The sequence below is a fragment of the Pteropus vampyrus genome, unplaced genomic scaffold (assembly GCF_000151845.1).
Source record: "Pteropus vampyrus isolate Shadow unplaced genomic scaffold, Pvam_2.0 Scaffold167, whole genome shotgun sequence".
NCBI lineage: Eukaryota > Metazoa > Chordata > Mammalia > Chiroptera > Pteropodidae > Pteropus > Pteropus vampyrus.
Window position 1 is genome coordinate 2,473,743 of NW_011888948.1, and position 21,112 is coordinate 2,494,854.

General features: G+C 33.1%; 1 protein-coding gene across 2 annotated transcripts in view; it reads right to left on the reverse strand.

The window, feature by feature from the left end:
- Window positions 1-556: 556 nt before the first annotated feature.
- INTS6 (integrator complex subunit 6) overlaps window positions 557-21,112 on the reverse strand; it is an 83,265-nt gene continuing 62,709 nt past the window's right edge. The window contains exons 8-18 of one of the 2 annotated variants that reach the window (XM_011370333.2): window positions 20,830-20,982; window positions 20,568-20,700; window positions 19,588-19,682; window positions 16,291-16,401; window positions 15,131-15,346; window positions 12,999-13,125; window positions 11,986-12,128; window positions 11,526-11,757; window positions 6,781-7,152; window positions 5,428-5,521; window positions 557-3,786 (exon numbers count right to left, since the gene is read on the reverse strand). In XM_011370333.2, coding sequence (XP_011368635.1) covers window positions 3,693-3,786; window positions 5,428-5,521; window positions 6,781-7,152; window positions 11,526-11,757; window positions 11,986-12,128; window positions 12,999-13,125; window positions 15,131-15,346; window positions 16,291-16,401; window positions 19,588-19,682; window positions 20,568-20,700; window positions 20,830-20,982 — 1,770 coding nt within the window. In that variant the 3' untranslated portion in view covers window positions 557-3,692. The remainder of the gene's footprint in view (window positions 3,787-5,427; window positions 5,522-6,780; window positions 7,153-11,525; window positions 11,758-11,985; window positions 12,129-12,998; window positions 13,126-15,130; window positions 15,347-16,290; window positions 16,402-19,587; window positions 19,683-20,567; window positions 20,701-20,829; window positions 20,983-21,112) is intronic. The other variant, XM_011370334.2, reaches the window with a different exon arrangement.

The following is a 21,112-nucleotide window of genomic DNA, read 5'->3' on the forward strand; positions in this document are numbered from 1 at the left end:
TAGTTGATGTAGATTTTTTAAATTCAGACTGTCATTTCTGGGGAGACTTAGAAAATTCATGTAAGTAAAATAAATAATAGATTCCGACTTTTTCCAGTTGTTCCCCAGCTTTCTGGTCATTGTAGGAAAAATAATATTTCCTTCAGGCTACTAGAGTAACCAAGTAGTCTTCTGACTCTCAGCAACCCTAATATTCTAGTGAATGCATTTGGATTTCTAAAGTTTTTCTGTTGATTTTCTCAAGCTCGCTGAAATTACAAAACAAATGTTTGCCCTTGTAATTCTCACTATAAAACTTCATCTTAATCTTCCCCCCAAAACAGTACAGGAAAAGCCTTAGCACATCAGAATGACAAGCAGAAGTCCTTTAGCATCAACGACATTGAACAAAGTATTCAAATTATTCCTCTTAATGTTCTCCCTCCCCACTCTGACAATCTTTTTATCAGCCTAGGAAGAAAAAGAGATTCTCAGTAAAGAGTTGTTGGCAAGTCTAAACAATGTGTTAAAAGAAATAGAATGGAACAAGACTAACAAAATCAAGCAAAAGTGGATCTACTTTAACTAAACATCAGGCATTATTTTTATTTATGGAGAGAAAAAAGTCAAGTTAGAATAATGAAAATTACGCATAGGCTTTACACAAATTAAGGAAATACTGTCAACATCATTTTATCTGAGAATCATTTGCATACTGCTGTAACTTGTGCTAGAAATCAAAGAAACACTTTTGTGACAAAAAAGGATGAAAATAATCATTCACTAGGAAATAATCTACTTAAGGATTATTTGGGGAGGAAAAAGTCCATCGACAGAATATATCCTGCTAGTATTTCACCATGACCATCCCAATCCCATATATATTAGATGAAAATGTCACGTATCACTCAGAATAGGCAACAGAAAGCCCTGTCTTAGGATAAATGTGGAAAAATGAAAGATGAAAAAAATGACAGGTTCCACTCCCTTAAGAAAGAAAGAGGCAGGACTAAATTTGAACAGAAAGATCACTGTCAAAAGCTGATAGCCAATAAAGGTTGATGACAGTTTTTAAACGAGAACAATTTCTCTTGGAATTCAACTGCATAAAAATGAAATAAAATCTTTGTAGGAAGGGGCACACCACTATTCCAGTGACATAAGTTTGTAGAATAACCTTAGTAAACAGAGAATGAAAATATAAGACTAATCTAAAACCAGTGCCATAATCCGCCGCACATCTAAATATAGTCCCCGTGAATTTATTTACCTCTGAGAGGTACTTGCCCACATCACAAGGTAAAGTGGCCATTCCTCTGGTGACGGGTATTGAAGAGATTAAAAATGTCTCAACCTTCAGTACTTCAAATTGATCAATCTTACTAATAAGGGTAAATGACTCAATAGACAAATGGGACACATATGAGACCATTGAGAAAAACAGCCTCAACCTTAAGATTAAACCGCTGGAAAATACCATTTGTCTAGCCTAAAGTCATCCAGTGATCTAAAGGGCCCAAAAGACCTGATATTCCCTTCAGATATACACCCCTCCCTTTTGATTACAAGAATTATATAGTATTTCACTAACAGAATATGCCCAGTTCCTTAAAATGTAGAAAATCTTTTAGAGATGGGCTATTAAGCTTGAGTTTCAATGAGTTTCAAACCTTGTAACTAAGTTTTAGGTTGAGGGTGTAGAATATGGTGGCAGAGAGATTAAGGACAAAATGAGACTGAACTAGCTGCTTCTTCCTAATTCTCATTAAGGTTCATCCCAAAAAATGGATTAAAGGCCAAGGGGCTAAAGGATTATTATTTCATGAGTGATCTGTGAAATGGAAAGAATAATTTTCTGATAAGCTGCTAAATATTAGAATAAACTAAATCCCTTTCCTAAATATTCTTGGTGAGCATGAACTTTTATCTGAATGACTTGTAATCCTTTCCATTCATTAATTTCAATCTAAATATATGTAATTTAAGACCAGACAATATATTCTGGATTTTGTGTAGCTCTTGCTGAATTAGCAACGTCACCTTAACAATTTCATCTATTAAATGATATCCCATTTTACTTGAAGGTATTTTGTAGAGGTAAAAAAGGTTTAAGGAATTGCATATGAAAATACTATATAACATTATATATGCTTCTTTTTCTTGACAGGGTTTGTCTTCAGTATTGGAAGAGTTTCAAATCCCCTAGACTAAAATCAACAGATCTCAAACATGTTCTCCACTTTCATCTATGCTTTTCTTCATAAAAAGTTACAATTTCATTTTGCTATACCCTTGAAATTTAAAAAAATGTTCTGCTAAAGTGTAAAAAGATAAGGGTGATTTTCAAATGTTATGAACCTAAAAATATTTCAATTTTACTATAATTTTATAAATTTATTTCACCCTCCTAATCTAAATGCATTTTAACCTTTTTCTACTGGTTACCCCAAAAGCACTACAAGGCACAGCAGTGATCTATGAATGGTGAATGAGTCAGGTAATAGGGTCATGTTCTCAGTAAGGACACATGAGGCCATTTTACTGACAGCGGGCAATGAATAATGTTAGTTTTCCTTATCCTGGGTAATTAGGGGGGATGGAAAATGAGCAAAGTCATCTTAAATGTTTTTCCTTTCCATTTAGCTTCTAAATAAAATGGAGAGTTTAAGTGTGAGAATAACGGATCAAAACAAAGAGATCCCTTTTTATCCCCCAATTTGTTACGGGGCTTTTATAATCATGGCATCAAGTTGCTGAAGACTAGACATTTCAGAGTATGTGAGGTACCTCATACTTAAAACTCCCTAACAGTTTCAACTTAGAGCCATCCACAATCCTCGTGATAAAGGAAAAAGGACTGAAGGAAAAAAGGAAACCAATGAAGTCCAGAGGTGTCTGCTTTTTAAACAGCTTTTAAAGTGTCTGCCTATCTGCCACAGATACTGTCATTTCCATTATCTAGGCAGAAATGGGAGTACGTTAGTGTGGCCGACAAAAACTAAGAACATATAGTAAAAAGACAATGCAGATTATGTACCATGTAATTACAGTTAAGTTTAACAAATATGAACTTCAAGTGGTATATTTTTCCAATGCTAAAAAGCAAGGCTTTTAAAATTCCATTATCTTAAGATGGTTTTAAATGAGTACTTTAAATGTGATTATTTCCTAAACCACACAAGAGTAAAATAGAGCATTTATTGATGGAATAACAAAAGTGCTTTTCTTAAATATTCTTCAAAATACATTTGTACAACTTACAATAATATATCCAAAATAACTGTATATACAAAACATTACCTAGTTTTAATGTATGTGCTTTTTTCCCCAAAAATTACAAAGTAACTTCTTTTTTATTTTTTTGGCAAAGTTCAACCTTAACAGAGGTGACAATTTTAAAGGTTGGTTTAAGAAAATAGAACCTGAGGGAAATTGACACGCAAGAGTCAATGACAAGCAAGAGATTTGGAGGAATATTTTTAGTTTGTTAAATAAAAATGTTTTTTAGAGTGATACTTTTCACATTACAAAAATAAACCAAAATGAAGAAAAGGTCACTGTAAAATGATGGGAAAAGGATCTGTAGACTTGCTCTTAGTATTTCAAATAGCCAACAATGCATGTCAAAAAGGAATGCAAGATCACAACAGTCTTGCATTTACTTTGTATTTGGAGAAGATATACTGAAATAAGTGGCCACATTCTGTTTTCTTTTAATTGCTATTAATATGGTTGATCTGATTGGCTCTTCGATGAATTTCATCCAAGAAGTTCTCCAGTTGTTCTATTAGCATTCGTTTTTTAAACCTGTATAAAAAAATAATAGCACTCTCAATTTCTTTTTAATGTATAAAGTTATATATCATTATAATTTTTTTTTTTTTAAGAGAGAAACTGCCTTGGGAAGATTTTTCAAAGTGAAATGAAAATTAAAATTCAACAACTTTATGATATATAAAATCTGCTGGAAGATTAGCAAATAATTTTATCAGTACAGTATTATAATTTGTTCCTAAAACAAATAATCTAGGCCTAAGTACAATGGGCAATAGGTTATTCCTTCCGCAATCAAAAAGAAAAAGGAAAAAAAGGGAAAAGGAAAAAACCTCATGTATACAAGGATTAAAATATTCCAGCAAAATTAGGGCTCCCAAAGAAATGATTCCAATAGCTTCTTCTTATGCTCTTTGAAAGTTAAATGTTGAAAGGAATATGAACAAAGTATGAATATAATCCCCCAGAAAATGGAAGAAGACATGAAAATGAGTAGCACTTAAAAACCACGGTGTTCTGCCATTATAATTTGACAGCTGGCAAATCAAGGATAATTATCGACATCTTGAGGAGAGAATATAACACTTAAAGTTTAAGCAGTAATTTAAAAAATTTTCCAGTAATAAGTACACTAAAATTGCATTTGTCTACGTAAGTATTAATACTGCTGGTACTTTTTAGAATATCCCCCAGACATTGCCCAATTAATACCCACTTCCTTTCTACTTGTAAACTAATGAATAGCCACAATAAAATATACAACTCTCTAAAAGGTGGCAGAAGTAGAGTGCAGGCACCAGAAATATAACTAAATCCATGAAGTCTGAGCTGACAGAATGTTACATAAGGAGCAGAGTAGGTTAAATACTCAAAACAAATAATGTGAAAAGTTATGTCCTTATCTTGCATATTCAAAGTGACCTATATATACTCTAACCACTCACAAAAAAAAAAAAAAAAAAGAAAGAAAGAAAGAGAACTAACTGCTCTAAAACAACCTCTAAGTGTAGCATAGAAGAAACTGGGAGACTAATTAAAGAATGGTTATATTTGGAAGGACAGATAAGATAAACGCTAAGTCTTCTTACAATACTAAGTCTTAAAGAAAAAAATAAAAAAGGCTTTTCTGTACTCGCTAAACTCATACAACTATGCTTTTCAGTTAATTGCACTATGTAGTTACCATTTATAATCTTGATCCACATTCCTCGTACAAAAGTTCATAATCCTGGGCTACTGAAGCAATCAGAATAAGGCCCATTTGTCTGACTCTGGTCCTCTTACTTACTGACTCTGGTCCCCCTTAATTACATGTTTTCCCACATACAAACTGCATTAAAATACTGTCTTTAAGGTTATTTCTAATTGCTGATTAATATTAACCATAGTCTAAATACCAAAAGGAGAAAAATTAAAGGCTATAAAATATAAAGGAGACCAAAAAGCCATAGAGCAGAATAAATGAGAATTATGCAAGTATCTGTAATTTTATAGAGAGGAAAGGTTCATAATTTCTAAAGAATTTGTATATGGTTTCTTTTTAAATGAACTTACAAATGAACTAAAAAAGACAAAAGTACATATATGAATGTGTCATATATAAGCATAACAACATGAGTACAAAATAGATACTGTTAAAACAATACTGACTATAATATTCAATAGATTATTTACCTTGATGCTTCTTTAATGACATTTTGTAAAAATATTAGTCTTGTTTGTAAACTGCCTTGCACATGCTTCAGTAAAGTGAAGATTCTTTCATATTCTTAAAACAAGAGAAGCAAAAAAAAAAATTAAGTGGCTTTCCTTTGCGCTCTTATTCAATATTTTTCTATTGCAGTTTACTACGTCAACATATACTAAGACGAAAACAAAAATATTTTACATAAAATTTTTACTGCTCATTGAAGACTTTATTATACATATATTTCATCATATATCAAAAAAAGATAAAATAACTTGTCAAATACTGCTTTTTTTGGTAAAAGTTCCCATTAAGGTATCAAAGATTTGACGAATAAATTTGATGAATAAATAGGTTTCTTGGTAGTGCCACTGAAAAGTAAGAAGCATGTTGCCTTAACAAAAAGCCATCTTTATAATTTAAATTCTGAACTACAGCTAACATGGGGAGACAGAGGTTGGGGGTACATGTAGGAAAAAAATAAAACAGATTAAGAGTGCTATTTCAGTTTCAAGTTTTCACAAAACACTCTGCCACGGACTATAAGATCTTGAATGGCAAAGACTGAATCTTATCCACTTTTGGACCACCCATGGGTCACTGTACCATCACAGCAAGTGATCTGTCAGCACCTTCTAAATGAATGCCAATAATATTGAAATTTTATCCCACAATGTTCTTTTGTATTCACATAATAGTTTTCATAACTTTAGCTTTTTAACCTAAACATATCCCTACTCGCCATCACAATTTAAATCTTAAACACAGTGGCAGGCACTATGTAACAAACTTTACAAACATGAAGTCGTTTAACATTCACATCTTTTGGTTTTTAAAATTCCAGTTACTGGTTAAAAGAATACTCTAGACCAGTGGTCACCAGTCCGTGGCCTATTAAGAACCGGGCTGCCCAACAGGAGGTGAGCGGCGGGCCTAAGAGCGAAGCTTCATCTGTATTTGCAGCTACTCCCCAGCACTAGCATCACCGCCTCAGCTCCACCTCAGATCAGGCATTAGATTCCTATAGGAGCCCCAGTTCCTGATGCCAAAAAGGTTGGGGACTGCTGCTCTAGACTATGGGTTCCTATCATGGTAGGAACTATGTGTAACTTATCTGTGTGCTTCCTATGCTCTCAGTCCCCTCTACTTACCACACTCAGTCCAGTACTTTGGATATAGCAGATATTCAGTTAAGTGTTTGTCAGCTAAATAATCAAACCTTACATAGCTTACATATCATTCAAGATTGATTTAGAATCAGATCTGTCCTTTAATTTAACTTTTTTTCTTTTGAGCACACACAGAAATCATATTTGAGGTTTGTCTCTAATTATACATACTTCTTCCTGGCTTTCGGATCTCTTTCATTATTTGTGCTTTTAGTTCAGTGTTGATTTCTTCATGGCTTCTGCAATGCATCAATTTCTTTCCTTTGTTAAGTGAGGATGCTGGTAGATTCTCTTCAGGACACTGTACTTTATCTCTTGGCTCCTCATGATTTTCTAAAAATCCGCCAACAGCGAGGTCATTAGTTCCTAAATGGTCATGACCAAGAGCCTCTGTATGATTGGTCGGTCGTTCTAGTAAATTGGCTGAAGAAGATGTCAAAAATTCAGTATCCAGAGCATTTGGTGTAATATCTGATGAAAGTTGGTCAGCAACATGATTTTCAACCACATCATCTATTGTTGAATCATTACTGGCTTCTGAAACTAAAAACAAAAATAAGGGAAAAAATGATGAGAATTTCAAAGCACACAGTAAAGAAAGCTACAAAGAAACATCATTATAGCAAATCACAACTGACTTTGACTGATGCAAATAAATAAATAATGTGATATAGTTCCTAAGCTTTGCCAAAAATATTGTAGATTCTACATCAAACATTCACAATATTTACAAAATCTGTACAATTTCTGCCCTTGGGTCAGGGGGATGTGGGGCAACTTCAACCAGCTTTTAGTTCTCTGTTTTATTCCACAGCACATTGAACGAGTAGGGTTTTAATGCTTTAGGGAAATATATAGGATCAAGATTATCATAATTATCCTTCTTTAGACCTAGATCATTCCAACCTACCTGTTTTATCCATTTATTATCATACAGAGTCAAAAGTAAACACAGAGACTTTAAACTGTTCAATGTTCTCCAGGTAACCTACCACCAAACAGATTATTTCACAGTATACCCTTTTCTTATACCCATCCACATGGTCTTCATTACTTGAGCAATGCAGAACCCGGTGCCCACTTCAACTCCTTAGACAACTAGACAAAAGCTTGCCACCTTGCCACTTAACATTAGATTATTATACTTGCTGTCCATAGAAAGCAGTTGATTCTAAGTTCCCTGACTGCTGGCCAAACCTCCAGGATACCAAGCTGAATTCGTCTCTACCTCCCTCACACTTACTGTCCAAAATGTAAACTCATCCCCACAAAAGTCCCTCCAACTCTGACTCCTTCTTAAATTCTATTCCGTGATATGCAAACTTTACTAATATCTTCTACAACTCCTTTGTTAACTTTGTAGCTTTACTGAAAAAAAAAAATGGCTCTCCTTTTCAGATCTGAAGTAGAAACTGCTTTCTCTCAAACACTCTCCATGGATGTAGAATCACTGGTTCCTTCACATCCCAGAACCACCTCGAAGTCCTTTTTCTATGAACTCTTATTAAAAAACAAAACAAAACCCCCCAAAAACCCTCTTGCTCTTTTGAGGGTCAACTATGTCACTCTACTCATCCTCTCTCTTCTCATTACTATCTTTATTGATCTCCAGGCACAGCTCTGTGGTCATGGATGTCTTTGGCACCTGGTTCAGATGTCCTCCTACCCCCATGTCACTCAGGATATCATTCTAGGTCCTTACTACTCAAAGTGTGGTCTGTGGACAAGTAGTATGAGCACCACCTGAGAGCTTGCAAGAAATGTTCATCAAAAGCCCCACCCCAACTAAATTAATTAGATCTAGTTTAACTAAACCCCCAGGTGATCCACATGATTCACATCAAAATTTGAGAAGGGCTGCAGTGCATGACTTCAATATCTAAGCAGATAACCTGGCAAGAACCTGGCCTCCCAATGCCTCGTTTCTCCACTCTGAAGGAAGATCTTATCTACCAGTTGCCTCTCAAGTCAAACACAAATCCAGAGATAGAGAAGCATAGCCTTTACCTTTGCAGTACTCCTGCTACTGCTCTTTAGCTCAGCCAGACTTTACTCCAGCGATTCTTTCGCTTTTTCCTTCCTATTAATTAGATGCCTTCTATATATTCATTTTCTTATCTATCCAACTTATATCCCATAATGTACCACTTTTTACCAATGCCCTGAATTCTCTCATGCTAGTGTTCTCCCATGACACTGGTAGGACATAGCTGACCCTCAGTCACATCTGATGACTCTGTATCTACCTGCTTGCTCCAGACCTGCATCTGGAGTGAGCACTGCCGGAGAAATGTGACCCAGGTCTGCAGAGAGGGCACAATCACCGTCTGTACCTGGATCTCAGCATTGCCTAGCAATCTTTTCTCCTTCTCCCACAAAAGATGATTCAAATCTTCCCCACTCTCTTCACATCTCCTATTGTCCCAATTTCTCCTTTCCTCTCAGCAGTATATGTCACCTCCTGCTTCACAGAGGAAAGAAAAGCAGAGCTGTGGGATGGGAACTTGCTCTGCTTCCCACCATTAAACCTGTGCCCATACTCATTCTGCTTCACTGGAAGCAGTATTCTTTTATTGGGATCTGAACCATTCCCTTCAGCCTTTTCAGTGATTTTTATGCTGATTATGCTTTTTCTCATCTTCACTTTCAAATGGTCCCTTCTCTTTTGGCTTGATCACACGAGCATTTGAACATGCTCATCTCTCTTAAAAACAAAGCAAAATCACCATTTTAAACCTCATAACCTTGTCTAGCCACCACCCTCATATCCCACTTGCCCTTCACAGGTAAACGTCTTCAACTGGTTGTTTACACTCATTGTCTCCATTTTCTCATCTCTCACTCTTCAATCCACTTCTTTAGTCTTCTGCCCCCTTTACTCCACCAAAATTGCCCTTGCAAAGATAACCAAAGACTAACAAAACCTTTCTAATCCTCTTGACTGATCTGTTTAAGAAGTACTGAGACCACCAACCTCTCAATTTTCCTTCCCTTCAGCTTCCATGACAATAAATGCTTCTCTATTTTTTCCTATTTCTTGGATTCTCCCTTCTCAATCTCCTTTTCTGAACCTATATCTCCTCTAATTTTGGCACTTTACAGGTTTTGTTTTAAGCTTTTTCTTCTGTTTCCCTTGGTGAGATTTTACGTACTCCGGATAAACTGCTTCCTGAACCTAACTCTTTAGCATAATCCTCTTCTCCTGAGTTCCAAACTCAAATAATCATCTTCTAACTTAGCATGTCTACTTGGCTATCTAATATGCACTTCTAAACTAAGCTCACTTATCATCTCTTCCTTGATTCCACCTCTGACACCATTATCTACCCAGTGTCCCACAAGCATGACTCCTCCCTTGCCCTGGCTCCAACATCTTGTCAGTCATCACTAAGTCCTTTGCTGATAGGTCCAATTATTTCTCAAATATATATTCTTCTCACAACCCCGCTCTCAAGTCACCATTAGTCTTCTCTGGGTTTCCTAACCAGTTCCATTCCTGTGCATCCAAAATAATTATTTAACAACATGAAATATATAGTCACTATCTATAACTTTAATTACCTTATATATATTGTTTGTGGAAAAGTTTGATTTTGTTTGATTCAGGGTCCAAATCAGGATCAAAACTGCAAGTGGTTTATATATCTCTTAACTACCTCTGAGTCTACAAAATCCTTCTGTACCTCTCTTTTTTTGTATGCATTTTTTTCTGGAAACACACTCACACACACACGATTCTTTGTCCTATAGTTTTCATAGTCTGAATTTTGCTCGTTGTATCCCTGTTTTGTTATTTAACATGTTTTTCTGTCCCTTGAATCTCCTATAAATAGGTAGTTAGATCTAGAGGCTTGATAAGATTGATGTTAAAAAAAAATTGGGGGTAAGACAACATCAGAAGTACTAGCTCTGTATAATTCTATCAGGAGGTATACAATATTTGTTTTCTCTCCAATTAAGATGTTATAAACCATCATGATTACTACCTATAATTAATAAATCCATTAATTCATTAAAGGTTCCCTATATCCACTCTTATTCTTCCCTGATTATATTCCACAAAGTATAGTCAGTCAACCTGGTCTTTATAAAATGCTAATCATTTTAGCAGAGTCATATTGTCCTTAAAGTCTAGAATCTTTACAATGGTTTCCAAGGCCCTCCATGATCTGGCTTCTGTCTATCATTCAGTTCTCACCTTATTTCATTCCCAACATCCTTGCTATACTAGAATTTTTGGTTCCCTTAATGCCCTTCTCCTCATTGTCTACCCTATACATATTTTACATCCTCTTCTTAGACTACTCCTACAGCATAGGCAAATGCACAGCTTTAGTTAACCAATTCCCATCCATCCTTCAAGTGTTGGTTTCAATAACTTCCTCAGTAAAATGTCTTGACCCCCAAAGACTAAGTTAAATCCTCTTGCTAAATACTTTCACGACATATCTGACTTCCCTTTATAACATTCACCATACTTCTAATGATATGTTCAATGACTTTCTTTCTTCATTCATTATAAATGAAGGCAGAGATCACTACTTTCTTAATCACTGCTATTCCTCAATGCCTAGCATTTCTAAAATAACATAGGTATTTAATAATTAGTTGTTGCACTAAACTGATATTGTAAATCATCTTTCTATGGGTATTGATAGTGCCCCTTTAAATACTACTATTTTGAAATCTTCAGATTTATAATACTTTAGCTCATTATAGCTAATAAATGAACATATGAAATGTTCAACAAACATTCATTAAAAAGACATAAAAATAATTACATGCCAAAACTTAAACAAATATCTTCTCTAGACACTCTTGGACTTTATTATTTTTTTCCAAAATCTATTTAAAAATTTCTTCTCTGAAGAACCAAAAATTAACAAATAATGGTTTTGCTTTCTTTAAAATCTTACTTTTATGAAGAGGAAGGGGTTTAATAAGATCTGGCTGTGCTTGAGTCATAGGTACAGGTGGTCCTTTTCCTCCAATATGATTGTTCACAACTGGATTCTGTTGTCTGCCTCTTAGTAGTGGAGACATACAGCGACGTCTTTTAGGGATCCCTTGCATATTTGGTTCTCCAGGTCGTTTATGCTTATTTTGAGGTCCAGCCACAAATTCATCTGCTTCATCTATCATCATCCCCTATAACAAAAAAAAAAAAAAAAGAGAATATAATTTCCCTGAATTGACATACAGTTTTTAAATGACACAATTGCAATTCCCATTAAAACCACTATACTTAACTATGTTGACATTTACTAGATACTCTACCAGGAAAATAGCTTCAGCTTACTTTAGTTAAATTAAAAACTGGTAAATCCATAGTAACTAGCACAAATGAATTTATATAATGGAACGTTTCAAATTTACCTTTTTATCCAGCTTAAAGGGGTTGCCAAATGTATGCAACCTTCGAGGTTGATCAGGATCAAGTTCTCTTAGTGGAGAAGGTACTTGCTTGAGGTATTCCTGGTAATTCCCCATTTGTGCTATAGGAACACTGTGCACTTGATCTTTTCAAACAGAATAGAGCAACAACGAAAGTTAAACTTACGAAAAGCTGTTCTAGTTATCTAGTTATGAATGCTACCTGGTGCTATTCTAGGCAATCTTCCCTTACTACATATTCTAAATTAATTAATTTATTGCCATTTAAAATGGTGTGACATAAACATCTTTGAGATTTTTAAAATAAAATTTTAAATCATTGATTTTTTTAATCCTTAAACAAAAATATTGCAGCTAATTCAGTGCATAGAAAAAGCAATATATGTAACCTTATCATGAAAAGGAACCTCTCTTCTACTCTATTCCAAATTAACAGAATTATAACTGAATTTACAGAATAAAGAAATCACCAGATAACCCTTTTTACATAAAGCTAGAGTTGGAATGCTTACATCAGAGATAGCAAAGGGTTAAATTCTCATCTGACTTGATTTGTAGTAGGTGTCATCGACATAGTTGAAGGAAATATCAGAATATGACAGGTATTGGCCACCCAGAGTTAAACCATCAGATATTAGTATGCCACAAGACAATGGCTACGGGTGTCTGTGTGTGTGAATGTATAAAAAAGCAAAAGGGAAACTTAGCTGTTAACAAAGGTTGTTACCTCTGGGGAATAGAATTTGGGGTAATAGTTATGGTAGAAAAAAATGCAGAAAGACTCAGGGATGACTCACTCTTTACTTCATTTGTTTGAATTTACAATGAGAATGTACTGCTACTGTAATAATTCATTAAGAGTTATAGTATAACCATGTTACAGAATTATACTAAGTAATAATTCATTAAGAGTTACAATATTACCATATTATGTTTTTTCAATATAAAGAAAAAAATTTACAAAAGAAATACCAATATTAAAACCGTGACCTAACCTTCATCCTGTCCTTTAAGAAATCTGCGGGTGCTCTTCATAAGATTAGATCTCATCCTTGTTAAGTGATCCAAAAGATTCCGTCTTGGTATGTCATATGCATTTCTAAATGTCTGTGGCTTCAAATCCTATGGAAAAAAATTCAAGGATAAAAGTTATTTACAAACATAGAATTAAGAGACTAAAATCTCTAGCCTGTACCTAAGGTATGAAAATATGATATACGAGTTAACTAATTAGCTTTAAAAATAAAGAGTTATGATGTAATCTTAATGTGCTGTTTTGGGAACCAAAAAATAAAAAAATCAGTAGTGAGCTCAACCAAATAATCTCAAATTCACATCTAACTTAAGAGTTTATTATACATTCTGGCTAAGAGAAGTGAACGTCTTATAAAATGTATTTCCGAATTTTAAAGACTGACGATTTTTTAAAAAATAGCTTTGATGTATAATTTACATACCATAAAATTACCCATTTATGTATAGTTTGATGAATATTAGTAACTTTATCGTTGTGAAATAATCACCACAATCTAGTTTTAGAACACTTCCATCATCTCAGAAAATTCCTTATGCCCATTTGTAGTCAATCCCTATTCCTAACCCCAGACAATCATGTATCTGCTTTCTGTCTCTCTACATTCCATTTTATATATGGAATCTTAAAATGTCTAATCTTTTCTATCTGGCTTCTTTCATTTAGCATGATGTTTCTGAGATTCATCCATGTTGTTCATGTATCAGCAGTCTGCTCCTTTTTTCTGTAGCATAGTAGTATTCCATTACATGGATATACCATATCTTTTATCCAATCACCAGTTGATGAACACTGGATTGTTTTCAGTTTTGAGGTATTACGAATAATGCTTCTATGATATATATTTTCATTTCTCTTGTATAAATACCTACAAGTAGAATTGCTGGTTATATAGCAAGTATATATTTACCTTCTTAAGAAACGGTAAACTATTTTCTATCAGCAATGCATGAGAGTTCCAATTACTCTACATCCCACCAACACTTGATACTTTTCAGTCCTTTATTAAAAATTTAGTCATTCTAGTGGGTGTAAAGTAGGATCTCCTTATGATTTTAATTTGCCTTCCCTTAAATTAATACACAGACATTTAGAAATGCATATGACATACCAACCCTCAATAAGGTTGAGCATCTTTTCATGTCCCTGTTTGAGCTTGTATACCTCATTTGGTGAAGTGCCTATTCAAATATTTGCTCATTTTTTATGGGGATACTTGTCTCTTTATTATTGAGTTCTTTATTCAATATATGCTTTTCTTCTAGGCTGTAACTTCCTGTTCATTTTTCAAAGTTTCAAGACAAAAATTTTAATTGTAATAAAGTTCAATTTATCAAGTGTTTTTTTGTGTTGTATTTTAGAAATCTTCATGAAAATTTTCTCCAGTTTTCTTCTAGTTTATAGTTTTAGTTTTTATATTTATGACCATGATTACTTCAAATAATGTTAGTTCATGTTAGTTCAAATAATGTCAAGTTCATTATTCTGAATATGGATATCCAATTGTTCCAGAAGTATTTGTTGAAAAGACTGTATTCTCACTCACTGAATGATCGTGGCACCTTTATTAAAAACTACATGTGTGGGGGCCTACTTCTAGACTCTATTCTGTTCCATTGATCTATAAGGTTACCCTTATGCAACAACACACTGTGCTGATCACCGTAGTTTTACAGACCTTGTAAAATTAGATATTGCAAGTCTTCTAACTTTATTCTTTTCCAAAATTGTTTTAGCTACTTTAGTACCTTTACATTTCCATACAAATTTTAGCTCGTCTGTTTGATGAAGACCTTTTTTTAATAATGAGTATTCATAAAGCATTTTAGGATCATGCTGTGCACCCAAGGTCATAAGTGTAAGTACTGAACTACAGTGACTCTACCATTAGCTATGTAACTTCAAGCAATCTCTAAGCCTCTGTTTATTCATCTATAAAATAAATGGGTTCGGATATTCTTCATCAATATATCCATTCATTCATTCACCATGTACAGGGTCTGTTTTATTTCTAAAATTCAACAATTCAATGATAGTTTGGACAAACTGAGTATCAATTAATACAACAGAATAAAACTATAGCAGTACTATTACCTTATTGAGCAAAGCAACTTGGAAACCAGTGTATTCTTTCATATTAAGGTCCAGCAGTCTGTGAGGAATATCCTCTGAGATCCCTTGGAGCAGTTGCTGAAAATCCTTCCTATATGCCATTGATAAACCATGTGATCGGCTTCGAACTTTAATTCCTGTTTCTTGTACTACTTTTTTGCCTACAGATCCAATGACTCGATCAGATTCTATTTTGGCCTAAAGTAAAAATAAACAAGAATTGTCTTGATGTAATCTAAATTGGTAAATTAAATAGTAGAGTTTTAGTCTTATATAAATTATTATATTAAAAAAGTATATAAGAAATTAAAAACTCAAGTTGTGTAGTTTACGTTAATTACTTGGTAAATTAAATATAATTTAAACAATGTCTTATGATGTTAAATTACTAGAATTTTAGCCTTTTGGAGCAGGAAAAACAAATACAACTTCAATTTATTTTATTATTACCCACTACACTTATCTCATGAAATGTAAAGGTACCCTAAATGAAAATATGTATTTCTAATTCAGAGGTGATATAAAACTAGGAAAAAAATCATCTCAACAATATTCACTTAAAAATACTGTTATTAGCACAAAACTAAATGTTCATAAATAAGGCAAATAATGTAGTTTTTCAGTGGAATCTAATAGCAATATTTTGACTCTTTACAACCTGCACTTCAATTAGTAGTTAAAATCAAGATGGCGGAAGTACTGGTAAAATAATGTATTTTAAATGACATTAATAACTTGGCAGTCAATTAAACTGTAATTATCATAGTACTTGTTAATGTGATCCATGCCCAAAATGACAAAATTCAATATCTTTTATAAACAGTTCAAAAAAAAACTGCTATTTTGTCTAAGTAAAACAACTTTGTAAGATGAATTTCACAAAACAAAGAACGTTGGCACACAGGAAGTCTAGGACTACACTGATAAAGCCATTTTCATAAACTAGAAATTATCTGAAATTAACATTCGAAGACACAGCATGCCACGTACTTGAGACAGAACTGTTAATGTATGTGGTTTTAAAATGTAATATACTAATATAATAGAATTCCATTGAAACTATCAAGCACTAACATCTGGTTTGTTAACCATCTCAGCCAAAACTATTCAAAATACTTAATGCCTCCATTTCTTAACATTACCTGTTGACTCAATTTTTTGAGGTATGAAATGACACTGTAACTAAGTCCATATTCCATACTGTCTGCTATTAGGTTAGGTGCTCCCATCATTCTAACAGCTTTCTTCAAAGGCTATAAGTAAAAAAGAAAACATCACTCAATCCTAAGGCTGTCAAAAATTTATGACTACATGCATTCAGTTAGTTTTGAAAATTTCTCCAAAAAGACTTTTCTTCAAAAAGAGAGTAACATAATCAATCATATTTGCATTTCAGTAAAATGTTTGTCAATGGTATGAAAAACAGTTTGAAATAGTTAAAAAGGATTAGAGGCTATAGTAATAACACCAAGGGCAATCAATAAAGAATGAAGTCCTGGACCTTAGTATCATTGGAAATATTATTAAATTTGGAAGAAAGTGGCAGAAGACACATTGCAGAAGTAGATTTGATAGAACCTGGGTAACTAAAAAGGAGTCAAAGAAAACAAGATTCTATCTTGGGTAACAGTGGGTTGTGACTCCACCACTCACTAGCTTTGTTACCCTGTAACAAGTTATATAACCTCTCTGTACCTTAGTTTCTCACTGGAAAGATGATGATAATAGTATCTACCTCGTAGGGTTGTCATGGGATTAAATTACTACATGTAAAGCACTTATAAAAGCATCTGGCACACAGTAAGCATTCAGGAGGCATTTACTATTATCATCAGCTGAGCTGAAAAAAAACAGAAACAACTCTGAAGAAAAAACAAAGAGGAGAAAAAAATGTCTAATATTTACTATGGATGTGGTATAGTGAAGTAATTTTTAATTGTAAGGAGAGACCAATTGAGAACCACTTTGTACAGTGAAAAAAATATCACAAGTGGAAGTGTATAGCATATGTGAATGGGACAAAGACAGAAAAAGGATGATAATTCACTGACATATTAAAAAGTGTAAAAGCACTTGTGTCAAACCGGAATTAAATCCCAGCTTTGTATTTAATACTCATGTAGCTTTGGCTAAGTCCTGCAGGTTCCTATGAAATGTAAATGTAAATGAGTCAACATATGTAACAGTTCATATTCACAGTGTTTCTTCTTTCTCATTCTCTTACATGGCAGGCACTATGTGCTAGACACTCATAAAACTTCTCTCTTAAAACTATAACAAACATGATTTTCACAACTCAAGAAATTAATGTTCTTATTAAGAACCATTTACAAAGATTATAGTCAAATGCCGTAATATTCCTACATTAAAAGCAGAAGTTTAAAAGTGTTTTTTCAGTGTAGGTCTTTTTGGTAAGAAGTTACTTTTCATAAATTAGTGTACTTAGTATATATATGTTCTTGGTTTTATCTACTATGATAAACTAGGCTTTAAGTAATGAGAAAATTCATGGTTAGAAAAATATATATGGTTCTATGATCTACTGAAAAACATTTTTGGAGATTTAGAAAATAACGCAACAAAAAACATTTCGTATCCTTACAGAGAAATAATTCTAAAACTGCAATTTTAAAAGGTAGTACAACGATTGAAATTAAAAGCCTAAATTCTAAAGTCAGGCTGCCTCAGACTGAATTCCAGTCTCCCATATATAAGCAATGTAGCTTTAGACAAATTACTTCATCTTTTAGTGCCTTAGTTGCCTCATCTGTAAAATAGGAACAATGATCATTTCTACCTCGTAGGGCTACTATATAAATTAAATGAGGTTAAAATACATGTAAAGCGCTTAGGATAGTACCAAGCATAGGGTAAGTATTACATACACCCATCCCTCGATTTACATGGTGTTTTTTTTAACGCGAGTTTTTTTTTATACGCAATAAATATTCCCATTTACACAGAATTTTTATATGTGGTTTCCATTTACACAGCCTCATTTTAAGCAGTTTTCATTTCCATTATCGGTGATTGCTCTTCCTAAAAAAAACAACGGCTTAACGCAGCAACGTACAAAGAACTAATACTAACATACAATTATTATTAATGATCTTCTTGTTCATTGGATGGCAAATAAAAAAGCATGGGTGACTACTGATACTTTTCAGGATTGGTTTTACAAATGTTTTGCTGTAGAAGCTAAAAATTAGATGAAAGAAAATATCTTCCTTTTAAAATACTTTTAGATAATGTACCTGGTCATCTACACAATCTAGAACATCCAAATATAAAAGCTGTATATTTGCCACCAAATACAACTACCTTGATTCAACCTTTAGATCAAGGCATTATTTCCACCTTTGTAAGATTATTAAATAGAGTCTTAATATTTTTAATAAGCTTGAAGATAATGAATCACTTACAGTTACAGAAGAAGCATGGAATAAAAACACAATTTTAAGTTGTATCAAGAATACTGCTTTTAGCTTTTTAGTGATAGAAAGCCATCAACTTTAAATGCTTGCTGGAGAGCAATATGGCCATAAGAGGTTGTACTAGGAAATATGGTTCCAACAACTGAAGAGGGATTAACTGGCATTATTAGTTTATTAAATAAATTTCAAGAAGAAGGCTGTGACAATTTGAATATAGATGATATTAACGAATTACTGGTTGATCACATTAATTCACTTAATATCTGAAGCCCATCCTGCTGATGAATATGGTAGTGACCTTGAACCAGTTTCATTCACTGCAGAAAATATTTACAAAGTTCTTCAATTGGCCACAAAACTGGAAATAGCAATTCTAGATATCGATCCAAACATCCAATGAGCCTTAAAATCTCGACAAGATTTTTTTAAAATGTTGCGGTGTATATCAAAAAATTTACGAAACTTAGCAAAAGATGGGGTTTTAAAAAGATCATCCAAAAACATAAACATAAATAGTGAAACCGAAGTAGAACTTCCAAATATTTCAAGTGAAGATAGTGACTTTGTGCCAATTAAAGAGAGGCTGATTGCTTTGGATTACAGTAGAGACACCTAGAGTGAATAAAATTTATTTTGCTTTTTCTGAATTTTCATTAGAATTATTTTTGTGTGAAAATATGTGACGTAAATACTTTTATAACTTATGTTGGCCTATTTCTTTAGTATTTTTTTTGTACTGGTAGACTCTTTACACGGTTTTCTTCCGTGTAAAAAAAACACATGGAACAGATAATCCGCGTAAATCAAGGGACAGGTGTTCACTATCATGATTATTTTGCAAATCACCGAAACATTTCTTTCCCATTACATCTATATTAGTCATCTGTACACTCAATTTTCATGACATTTAATCTATAATAGCAATACAGTAAAATTATACTGTAATTACATATAGTATTACATAAAACCTTATAACAAGTTTATTTTTAACAATAATATCCTTACCCCAAGATAGTAGGGAGGCATTGTCTTCAAATAACTTTCAAATGACTGTCTCCATTTCAATGTTGGTTTTGCTTTATGTACTTTAAACAAGTCATCTATAAATGTATAACATGAACATACTATCATCACTCATTGTTTTCACAGATAAAAATCAAGTCAAATAAGTTTCATTTTTAAAGTCTGCAGTCTTATTTGTAAGAGGAAAAGCAACATGAAACAAACTTGTAACAAAAATAAAAGAAGTAAAATTTTTGGTTCTGGCATTTAATGATTAATAATACCATTTTAAAAATGAAAAGATACCAATTATGATATAGAACTACATGTAAGAATAAAGGTAGAAACAGAAAATACAGAAAAAAAATCTACAGCCTATCTAGACCCAGACATGAAACAGGTTGGAGGACAGAAATAAAATATGCACAGAGTTTTCTATAAGATATACCTACTAATTTTTTGACTTCAACTTTTAAATCTGATGTGACTCCATGGAAGAAAATTAGTCTTCTTCAACCATATTCCTAAAATATGATAGCCAGATGGTTCCTAGAAACTTTAGGCTTTTATCATATTATTTTGGAACAAATTTATTCATTTAAAAAAATATTTGCCAAATGAAAAATAAAGTATAAATTCTTAGAAAATACCTTCAGATCTTATAAATATGCTTCACAAAATCTTATTTACCAATCCTATGTAAGAAATCTAACTTGAAAAAAACCTGAATATTTAAAAATTTTAAATATAATACCCTTGCTAGTTGTCCACTCAAAGGTGTTTTGATACTGCCTGTTGGTTTACCACAAACATGAATAGGGCACAATAAAACAGCCTTCAATAAGTCTGGTATTTTAGAATATTAAAAAAGTTTCATCAATTTTCAGCAGACAAGAAAACTTACAAAGACATGTTCCCAAAGTTGTTTTTAGAAAAACTGGTAAGTATGCTGAGTCACAGAGAATGTGACAAGAATGACTTACCTAAAAGGGGAAGGAGAACTGGGTAATTATAAGGCATCACAAATAAGTTGACACAGTTCAGTGCTGTACTGGCTTTCAAGTAACCAAACGGATGACCAAGTTCACTATATTTCGCACTATTGCTCACATATACCTGTTAGAAAGTTATGGTTAAAACTTCATATTTAATAAACTTAATAAATTTAATAAACCATTGATTCAATTTAACTTTTTAAGAAACATCTAACTTAAAATTTTAAGTTACTATAGTTGTTCAGCTCACCTGCCAACATGTTTGAGGAGATTTCCTTTCCAGGATAAACTGAGTCAGTGGTGAAGGTTCCAATTCATATTTGTCAAAAGGCAATTTGTCAATAACCATTGGTTCACAATCTGTACAGGAAAACTTCACTACAGGATGAGATGTACGAGGTGGCTAAAAGGAAATTCTCATTATTACTATTTATATAAAATACTAGAAAAACACTCATTTTCAGTATCCCTCACTCAAAAATATACCCAGTTCCTCAATTTTGCTAGCAAGAGTTTAAGATATTACTGAAAGT